The 11,400-nt window shown below is 40.3% G+C and overlaps 1 protein-coding gene across 1 annotated transcript in view; it reads right to left on the bottom strand.

Moving 5' to 3' along the window:
- LOC105808094 (serine/threonine-protein phosphatase 6 regulatory ankyrin repeat subunit B) overlaps positions 1–11,400 on the bottom strand; it is a 194,232-nt gene that overhangs the window by 28,829 nt on the left and 154,003 nt on the right. The window contains exon 4 of the mRNA XM_012641657.1: positions 1,196–1,266. Within this exon, the coding sequence (XP_012497111.1) occupies positions 1,196–1,266 (71 nt within the window). The remainder of the gene's footprint in view (positions 1–1,195; positions 1,267–11,400) is intronic.

The raw sequence follows: 11,400 nt of genomic DNA, 5'->3' as shown, positions 1-11,400 counted from the left end.
CATCTCCTCTGACCAGGCCTCAAGGCTGACATTCACCAGGGTTCCCTGCCACCCTCAACCCCACGTTGGTCTTCTCTTCTCACCCTTTATACTTCCCCTGAGCCAGCTAATGCATTTATCATGATTTCTGTGATCATCCTCCCTGTCCCTGAGCTCTATACCTGTGTAAATAATGATAGATAATCTATTAGCCACCTTTGCCTGATTTTCCAGCATTCAACAATGAATTACGTCTTGAACACCTAGAATGTACCAGGCTTGGGATATATCAAGGAACAAAACACAGATTCCTGCCTTCATGGAGCTTGCACTTCAGGGACATGTTGCCAAACTTGGTTTGCTCAAACAGAACCAACTCCCAACCCTGCTCCCCTGCTCTGTGCCTTTTCAAGTAACCAGCATCACCATTAACCCACCTCACCTTCACAAGGTATCAAATCCTGTCAGGTTCACTTCTAATTAGGTCTCAAATCATTGATTCCTTTCTGTGACTTCATCCCAGCTAGTTCAGGCCTCTTTGGCCCCGCATTGGCACCTCCCCCTGAAATCCCGCCCCCTCCAGCCGCTTTCCATGCTGCTACCACAGTGGTCTTTCCGAAACATGCATCTGAGCATATCAGTCCTCTGCTCTGACCATTCCCCACTGCTCAGAGGATACCAGGCCCTCTGCCATCTGGCCCAGCCTCTACTACTAGACTTACCTTCCATTATACCCCGAGTTATACCTCAGCCCCCTATTCATTCACTTCCATGACTCTTTGTCCTCTGGCATGTTTAGCGCCCTCCTCATCCTCTCTCCTCCTGGCCTGATAAGTCCCTACTTATCCTTTAAGGACCAGCTCGACTGACAGCTCTTCTTGGAAGACTTCCTGTATTCAAGCAGGCATTTAGTTGCTTCCTCCTCCTATTCCATTTTGATATCGTACTGATCTGCTTCTGGTTTCCCTCCCCTCCACACAGAGAACACAGTGAAGTCAAGAATCATGCTGTCCATTTTGAACTACCCCAGACATCCTCCCAACACCGTGTCTGGCATGCAAGACATGTTCAAATAAACAGCTATTCATTTTTGGTAACCTTCTAACATTAGATATAGAAGCCCTCTGCTCACCAGTAAGCAGAGGGCTTAAATTCACTGGCAAGAATTCTTTTTCTGAGGACAGTAGGTATTAGATTAAATAAGGTAATCACTCACTTCACTTCTGGAAGCAACAGCCCGGTGCAGTGGGGTCAGCCACATGTTGTCCTTGGCATTGACACGAGCTCCTGGAACCAAACAGCACAAGTTAGAGGTGTAATGGAGTCAAGGGAAGTTCTGCTGACATTAAGTCAAATGCTGTATCTTGTTCCCATTTGCTGCATATAACCACCAGCTTTGTTTTTCTTTGTATTACTCATGTTCTGATAAGATTTAATCTGGGCTAAGGGGACCAGCATAAATCTGCTTTATCTAGAACCCCAATTATTTCTCTAGGACTAACCAGTTATCTCTGGAGAAAGAAGATTTTGGACAGACAAGATATGATGCCTATGTAAATTGCTCGTGGCTCTCTCAAGCTATGGGGTGGGCGCACAGGCTCACGCATGAGCCAAAACCAGCTCCCACTCAGAGACGTGCCTCCTGCTCTACTCTATGAAGCCACGCCATCACCATGGAACAGACGCTCCCTGTGAGTGGATTCACAGAAGCAGAGTATGCCTCCTTCCATGACACCCTCCCAATTCACCATCACGAGCACAAGCCCACCAAGTCTGCATCTAAGCAGCTAAAACACCCAACACGAGCTTCCTTTTGGGGAGTTCAGAGTTTTGGTCAGTTTTCTGGTCAGAGATGGAATGTTTTATAAAAGGGCTACAAAAAGGGAAGAGGAGAAAATATATATGGTATCTTTGTAAATGCAATTAGAGAAGCCTATTTTAGCCTTAGGACAAAGAGGAAGGAAGCTCATGAGGACTAAGGGTGGAAGGACAAATCAAGAAATTAGAAAGTAAGGCAGAGGCGGAGGTGCCTCGGGGGCAAGCACCGAGAAAGTGAGTCAGGTGGAAGTAGAGGCTGACTAATCTTGGTGAGGCCAAGGCCAGCCGACAGCTGAAAAATAGAAACCTCTAAAAAAGGCAGCAGACTTTCAAGGGCAGCAGACTTTCAAACCAAGCTAGAAGTTTAGTTTAAGGCACTGGCTAAAAAGAAGTGACAAATCATAGAACTTATACTATTTTTTTCTTTAACTGAAGAAGAACAAATGCAACAGTATTAATCATAGAGAACAAGAGTGTAATCCATAAAACAAAGAGATAGAACGCCTCCCCTTCAGCCACCACTCTGGTTTCTTTGGTTTGAGATGGAGTCAGGCACGTGTATGTTTTAAAAGCTCCTCAGAGGTTATTGCAATATGCTGTCAAGGTTGAGAGCCACTGATGAGTTGTTGCTTAATTTACCAATGTTAAACTTGTTTAATCCTAATTCTACTAAGTCCAACTTGCCTGAAAGGGTTCAAGCCCCTTACCTCAATGAAGACTATAATAAAATCAGTTTAAGTATGCAAAGGCAGCAGGCATCTCCAGCCCTAGTAGCAGGAAGCTGTGGGCTAAATGCCCTGGGGTAAAATGAACATGGAAGGTGAGTAGGATTCATAGTCAGAAGATCCAGATTTGAGTTCTGATTTCAGCACCATTTGCCCAGTGACCAAAAGCCACTAATCTGTAAAATGAGGCTAACAACAACAATAACAGTACTTCTCTACCCACTTCATGGGGTGCTTGGGAGAATTAAATGAATATGAAGGTGCTTTGTAAATGGCAAAGCCCTAGGAAAATATTAGCAGCTCTTATTTCCAAATCATCTCAAATGTCTCATTCACCACTAAATCTATGACTCAGATTTTCAAAGGGAGTGAAAGGCATGGTCCTTGCCCTACAGAGCAAGAGGAAGTCAAATACGGAGATTTAAGAACAGGAAGAACCATCATCCAGAGACTGTATAAACAAGTATCTTTTGAAGAGCAAGGGAGACTCAAGTGCTAGAAAATGCTGGGGAGAAGGAAACCCAGACATGATTAAGAACAGCAAAATGGGCGAATTTTAAAAGAAAATTGCCACTAGCACAAACAAATTTCCTCTCCTAAGTCTTAGTTCCCAACAGAGTGCCCAGTGCTGGTCACAAAACCCACCGTTTTGGTTTAGAAACAAACAGCACTGATCCCTTCAGGTCCTAGTATTTCCTCTTCCAACATTCTGGAAGCTATTAAACCCTTCTAAAATTAGCCACTTTGTTGTCAGGACTTTTCTAGGGTCATAAATACATATGACCACATTCTGTGGTAGATTCGACTGCGTATCTCTCTGGTCAGCCCAATGCACGTTTGTTACTTATTTGGGAGCTGTTTCTTTGGCACTCATGTCACAAACATCATTCAGACTTCATGCAGTCTGGGAGGGCTAGATTCACATTTATCATTCATAGTCTTTGGCAGAGTAAATTGTGTGCTTTAAATTTTCTGTAAACTCAAAAAGTGAATGCAAGAAGAAACCCTAATGGCAAAACATATATGGAGAGATACTTCTCATAATTCATCAGGGAGGAGCAAACGAAAGCAACATTAACACACCATTTCACACCCATCAAATTGGTGAAAATGATAAAGTGTGACAATGCCAAGAGTTAGCAACAGGAAGACTTAATGTACAGCTGGCAGAAGTGTGAATTGGTACAACCCCCTTTGGGAAACAATGTGGCATTACCTAATAAAATTGATGGCATGCATGCCCTGCCACTAGCAACTCCACCTCAATCGTATACCCTGGAGAAATTCACACATGTATAAAAATATTCACCACAGCATGTTTGTAACAACAAGAAATTGGAATCTTTAATGTTGATCAAGAGGAAAATGGACAAATAGATCATAGTATAATTGTACAATGGAATTCTACACTGTCAAGGAAATAAACAGCAGATTGAAGTTCTATATATAAACAGATGTACTTCAAACTAATGACACTGAATGAATAAATCAAGTTACAGAATTATACCTAAGGCATAATACCAGTTATATTTCTATGTGTTGTTTATGGATGCATAGATATGAAATGAAAGTAAAATATATGGCTAAAGAGAATAGATGCCAATTCTGGACGGTGGTTGCTTCTAGGGAGGGAGGAGTGTGAAAAGAGATGAAGTAAGAGAACCCAAATGGCTGCAAATGTGTCTTCAATGTTTTATTTCCTTTAGAAAAAAGATATAATGCAAATATGGCAAAATGTTAAGATTTCTTAAAACTTGGTAGAAGGCATATGGCTTTTCATTATATTATTCTCCATAATTTTCTGTATGTTTGAAATAGTTTCTAAAAAAAATCTTTTTAAGAAAGCTAGTGCATTTGAAGTTTTATGTTTCTTAATAAAAATAGCAGAGTGGAAGTGGGGGTAGGGACTAAATTGCTTTTTGTTATACTATTTTTCTTTTGGGTTAGTGGCCTTTGATAGAAAAACAACACTCCCTATCCTTCCCGTATGTAAAGTGGCCCAGCCACACAGTGTCTTCCAGGATTTTCCTAAGCTGTACTCCAGGTGAGAGTAACAGAATCGGAGCAAGAACTGCTGTTCGATCTGTAGATGACCTTAGTCATATAGTCTGAAGTTAAAAAAAATAAATTCAAGTTAATGATGAGTTACTTGCTGGTCTTACTGTTATTTTCTCATGCTTTCCTCTCTCCACAACCACTGCAGTGATCCCAGCTGCAGAACGGAGGCACAGTAACACTGAAGTCCATGCCTATGCATACGTGGGAGAGCGCTACAATTTTAGGGCATCTTTTGCTGTCTCTCTAAGTGCCATTTTATTATCACCACATTTTGAGCCTGAGCATCTCATCCCAGGGCCCCCTCACCATCCAGACCACCAGGACACCGAAGAGGGAGGGTGCCTGTGATGTGTGTGGTACACGCCCAGACCTGTGGCCACCTGTTTTGGCCACTGCAAATCCCAGTTGGACCTCCGATCTTGCTCTCTTTCTTCTCCTTGCTCCTTCTCCTCTCTCCCTCCCCCCGCTCTCTGTTATACACACGACCCATTTCTGTTTTCTGTGTGTGCATTAGAATGCTCTATAACATGTTTCTAAAGGAAATAACTTTGGGTAAATGTTAAGACTAATCTTCCAGGATGTTTTATGAAAGGTTGGTCATAAAAGTGAAATACTAAAAACAACTTTGATGTTAGACAAAGAAGAGTTGGTTAAATAATTTACTATATAACCATACAATGCAGCCATGATATTTTATAAGAATGCTTAACAAACAGGAGAGATATTCACAAACTATTATTATGTGAAAAAAGTAAATACTCAAACATTACTCACAGAATGATCCCATTTTTGTTAAAACATTGAACAGTCTAGAATGACATACCACAAAAGCCCTGAGATCACTGAAGATAAAACTATTTGCTAATCATTATTGGCGCACAGCCAGGAATTAAGGAATAGAGACTGGGAAGCATATGCCATTGGCATAAGTTTAAGCATAGGGCAGACCTAAACTAATAGTTGCTATTTGAAAGACGCTTCCTGGTTGAAAGTGATATCCGGCAATAACTCTTCAACTAAACTGATATGAATTGAAGCTATGAAAATTTGACTATCTAAATAAATGAGCAGCAATAAACCTATTTTACTTCAAGTTTTGGTCATAAAAGTAATACATGAATGTATTCTTCTTTTAAAAAATGGATCATTGGCTGGGCGCGGTGGCTCACGCCTGTAATCCTAGCTCTCTGGGAGGCCGAGGCGGGCGGATTGTTTGAGCTCAGGAGTTCGAAACCAGCCTGAGCAAGAGCGAGACCCCGTCTCTACTAAAATTAGAAAGAAATTAATTGGACAACTAAAAATATATAGAAAAAATTAGCCGGGCATGGTGGCGCATGCCTGTAGTCCCAGCTACTTGGGAGGCTGAGGCAGGAGGATCGCTTGAGCCCAGGAGTTTGAGGTTGCTGTGAGCTAGGATGACGCCATGGCACTCACTCTAGCCAGGGCAACAGAGTGAGACTCTGTCTCAAAAAAAAAAAAATGGATCATTAATGGATGTAGCTACTGTCTGCTTGAGTATCTCCCCCAACGTTGGACTTTCCCACTCTATGAAGTTAATCACTACTGTAAGTTTGGTATGTAAGCTTCTAGTTGCTTTTGTGTCTTCATGTGTAAATATGTGTACCCATAGAAAATCTAGAGAATTAAGCTGGGTGGTCAGTATAATATTCTTTTTTGTATATTTAAAAATTACACAATAATTTTTAAAATATATAAGTATGTTTTTCCATAAATTATATTATATTGTACTAACATTCTGAATTTCCTTGTTCCACTCAACAATATACTTTTTTTTTATGGAGACAGGGTTTTACTCTGTTGCCTGGGATAGAATATGGTGGCGTCACCATAGCTCACTGCAGCCTCAAACTCCTGGGCTCAAGTGATCCTTCCGCCTCAGCCTCCCAAGCAGCTGAGACTACAGGCATGTGCCACCACACCCGGCTAATTTTTCTATTTTTCTGTAAAGATGGGGTCTCACTCTTGCTTAGGCTGGACTCGAAATCCTAACTTCAAGTTATCTTCCCACCTTGGCCTCCCAAAATGCTAGGATTATAGGCGTGAGCCACCATACCTGGCCAACAATATACTTCTTATGTCTATCCATGTTGTTACTTATGGAATGAGTTCATTCCTTTTAATTGCTACATGTATTCCAACATAAATATACTATATTATTTAGACATTCCTTCTATTGATGGGTATTTCAGTTATTTCCAATATTTCACTATTCAAACAATGTTCAGATAACAAACATCCATAAAATGACTTCTTATGCAAATATTTGTCTGGAATAGATAATTAAAAATGGACTTATGTGTCATAGGTAATGCACATATTTGGTTTCAGTGGGCACTCTCCACTCTCCAAAGTGTGCCAATTTACACACTCACAGGGTATAAGATTGCTTAGGCTCCCCACATCCCCATCAACACTTGATATATTATCAGGCATTTTAAATATTGAGAATCTGAGTCAGTAATACTATCTTATGCACTTAAAAATTTATTAAGAGGGTGGACCTCATGTTAAGTGTTCTTACCCCACACACAAACCTAAAATAACAAAAAACAAAGGGACATAAGGAAACTTCTGAGGTGATAGAGATGTTTCACAGGTGTATGTATATGTTCAAACTCATCAAATTGTATACATTAAATATGTGCAGTTTATTGTACATCAACTGTACCTCAATAAAGCTATTTTAAAAATAAATAAATAAATATTGCAAATCTGATTGGAAAAAAAACAGCATCTCATTTTTGTATTTTCCGGTTTAATAATGAAGTTGGGCATCTTCTAATATGTTTGTTTACTAGCCATTTGTAATTCGTTTTCTGAGAATTACTTGTTCATGCTCTTTACCTATTTGCCCCAGTTTTCTATTGTTGTTTTTTCTTATTTATATTTATACACTTGTATTATTATTACTATTATTACTTATATACTATATTCTGAAGCTTTTTAGTTTTATGTAGATCCAAATATGGCTTTCAATATGAAAACTCTTTCAAGGAGAAAAATGCCCCCCATGTGTGCTGGGCATCATAGAGCAACACACACTTGGCATGTAACTGCATGAGCATTGTTTATGTGTAGCTTCACAGTCACTTGAAAAATTTAAAGATAATTAGAAATCCAGAAAATGGCTCCTTTCAGTTACGGTTAAGTCCTCCATTCCTCCATCCTTCTCAAGGAGGTTGAATAGGCATCTGCCAGGAAAACCTCCTCTCCCCTATAACAAAAGTTATTATGACAAAAGCAGAGTTATCTGAAGGGAGACCCAAGAAGCATTTCATCAGTGTCATCTCCTGCTGCTGGCTTCCTCATCCTCTTCCTCTGAACACTTTCGAGAGTCTTGTTTACATGTCAGAGGGAGATGTCAGATGGTTCTGGCTCTGAATTGAATATTTATAGCTGATTTTTCTAAAGGAAGCCTCATGTTATTTACCTGCCTGTCAGGCACCATTGTGCACCCAAGGACACAGTATGCATGTCTAATGATTTAAAGCCAAATGCTTTTTTACCCAAGGACATTTTAAAGTTTAAACATGAAAATAAGAATCGGCCCTGCTGATTCTTCAGAAACAAAGGCCCAACCAAAGATTATCAGGTCCAAACTCTGATTACAGAGGAAGGATATTCTTCATCCTTATGCCTATTACCTCTTCATTTTATTCTCATAGAGATCAGGAGTAAAGGGAGCTCTGAGTATCTTTTCCAGAGGCAATATTTCTGTTCCCTAAGCCTTGTCAAACAGGAAGAAGCAGAACAAAGGAAAAAAAGAAGTGTTATGATAAAGGTGGACAGAGACTGGAAAATCTTACAGGCCAAAAAAAAAATAATAATAATAATCGGTTCTTAAGGCTGGTTTATCCAAAGTCTGGCTTTTAATTGTTGAAATAGGCACAAAAGAAAGATCATATGAAATATGATTATACTACAATGAGATCAGCTAGCTACTGAATTTTTTTAAACCAAATCTTATTACACAGGAGCTCTGTTCTTCAAAGCAATTACCTTGGAAGAGTGTATGATAATTCCATGCATGTGGCAATTGCTCAAAACAGTTTAAAAACTCCCCTTGGAGTTGCCTTTAGGGCCAGTTTACACACCGACCAGAAAATGGCTCATTACTTTATAATTTGTGAGCCAAAATCAGCATTGCCTTGCTTAATCACCCCTATTTCACCAGATAGAAAATATCAAATCCATCCTCAAAGGATGAATATTTGCTATGCAAAAGGGAATCAAAGAATGATAAGCCACCAGCTCTGTAGATAATTTGCACTGAGAGTGCTGAGCACATTTTGAAACATCATAAGTAATTTTGTAGGACTACCACTTGTTTTGTGGCATAAACTCTAATAAATTTTACTTAGCAGTTATAGCTCACAAACACTCCATATTAGAGGGTGAGCACTTCCAGTTTTCTTCCATCAACCCATGACCCTATAATCCTTGCTTGTCTTCAGGAGCATTTCTATAGGGTATTTCTACTGTGGTCAATTTTCTGTGTGTTCTGCTTTGTGTATCTCAGTCCTAGTCTCTTAACTCTTAGACACTGATTGGTTCTCACTGACGTCTCTGATCTTCTCTTTGCCTTAATCCTGACTCAGCCAGTTCCCAAACAGAAGCTAGAGTCGTGAGGGAAACAATGCCAGAATCTGGACTGGCAGTTATAAGAAGGTGAAATTTGCAAGGCCCGAATTCTTCCCCAAGACCTTGTCCTCCCCATCTGCTCAGAGGCATTCAGGTTTCCAACCACCTGGCTAACAGGAGATGTCAGTAGGAATTTAGCGGGCTTGGGTTACACCATGCTCTGTAAGTTAATACAACAATGGAGAATACAGCTGTAATGCATTGTTCGCGCAAGGCCAAATTATTTGTCCAACATGGGAATCGTTAGCACCTCATTCATTATTAAATTGGAAAACAGTTTGGTTGGATTTGCTAAAGGGTCAGCTGCCAAATGCACGTTCAGAGATGAAATCATCGTATTCTTGCAATATTAGGAAAATAATATATGAATTGAATAAAGGATCTTTCGAGGAAAATAGAAGCCATGTGAATTACAAGAGTTTGCTTCTGCTTCCACAATTGAAAAAAAAAACTTTCCCAATGCTCTCTCATGCCTTCAGTCTTCCTAATTTGATGGGAGGGAGGAGGAAAAATTCCATCACAAGTCGAACCAAAATTACACTGAAGAGATTAACATCTCACTAATTCCAAGACCAAACTGGTGTATAGCTCAAGATATGCGCAACAGCTTCACCCAGCTCTACTCACTCAGCCAGAATTAAAGACAGGCTGGTGGATTCTATGCCCACGTGAAGGTAATATGAAACCAAGTTTCTCAAACTATCACTGGCCCCAGATGCCTGAAAAAAAAGATGGGTCAATTTCATGCTGCAGAATAAAAACCTTCACTTTCAGATGTAAAAAAAAACAAGAACACCATAAAGTTGGAATCAAAGATAAAGTTTTGAATTTGCACATTTGTGAAACAAACATTCCTCTGAGACTCTGAGAGGTCTCTTAGGAGAATGTTTAAGTAGTGAGTATAGCTGGTTGAGACCATTAGGTGTCATACCACAAGATTTTAACAATGGTGATATAGCACCTCTTATATTATCCTGGATAGAGCTGGAACCACCTCTTATATTATCCTGGAGAGAGCTGGAACCCATTCTACTAAGTGAAGTATCACAAGAATGGAAAAACAAGCACCACATGTACTCACCAGCAAATTGGTTTTAACTGATCAACACTTAAGTGCACACATAGTAATAACATTCATCGGGTGTTGGGCAGATGGGAGGGGGGAGGTGGGGATAGGTATATACACACGTAATGGGTGTGGTGCGCACCATCTGGGGGATGAACACGCTTGAAGCTCTGACTCGGGTTGGGCAAGGGCAATATATGTAACCTAAACAGTCGTATCCCCATAATATGCTGAAATTAAAAAAAAGGAAAAAGAAAAAGAAAAAAAATTTATTGGTTTGTTTGTTTTGCTTTACCTGGACTCTGATAATACAAAATTCTTTATGTTACACCTCCACTGATTCTGTCTACAATCTTCCATGGGCCAAATTTCACAGGCAACTGGCCAGGTGTGTGCTGGCTCTTAGCCACAGTCTGTGCCAACACCAAACAATACACGTTTGCTTGGAAGACAGCCCTGGAACATCTTTAGATTTGTCGGAAGGAAGAAAGGCTTGTTCTCAACAGTGCAAGGAATGCCACATGAAATTTAACCTAAGCTCCACATGTTAGCTCCTGTCAGGAGCACAGGGCACGCATGTTTTGAGGCACAGAATACTTGTTTCCTGGGCAAACCCACCTCAAGAACATGAACACAACAAAAATAGGGGCAATGTGAATCTTCCCTGTGTATCACAGCATAATTCTTGTTTCTTTTCCATCATGTTCTCCACATCTGCTTGAATACATGTATCAGCTCCCACCTTTGCATAGCTTATTTTGGAATTCTTCACTACGTAAACAAAAGCAAAACCTTATTACAAGGCTTTTGCCTAGTTTGTGGGCAGAGGCATTTCCTCTAGATTTTAATCTCCCATAACAAAAAGGAGGAGGAAGAAAGACAGCCTGTCTGCAGAACAGCTACAGTGAGACGCCTGCACATGCTCAGATTCATCCCAGGGTTTGTCCAGCAAGCACTCAAGGGAGAACTCACATAATGGTTTTGGAAACCTGTTCGGTGAGATGTACTGAGCATACCAGTTTCCAAAAATGAAAGCATTGGCATTTTTGGCCGGGCGCGGTGGCTCACGCCTGTAATCCTAGCTCTCTGGGA

This window comes from Propithecus coquereli, unplaced genomic scaffold (genome assembly GCF_000956105.1).
Source record: "Propithecus coquereli isolate 6110/MARCELLA unplaced genomic scaffold, Pcoq_1.0 Scaffold167, whole genome shotgun sequence".
Taxonomy (NCBI): Eukaryota; Metazoa; Chordata; class Mammalia; order Primates; family Indriidae; genus Propithecus; species Propithecus coquereli.
Note: the sequence above shows the minus strand (reverse complement) of the source record. Positions and strands in the feature narration are given on the sequence as shown.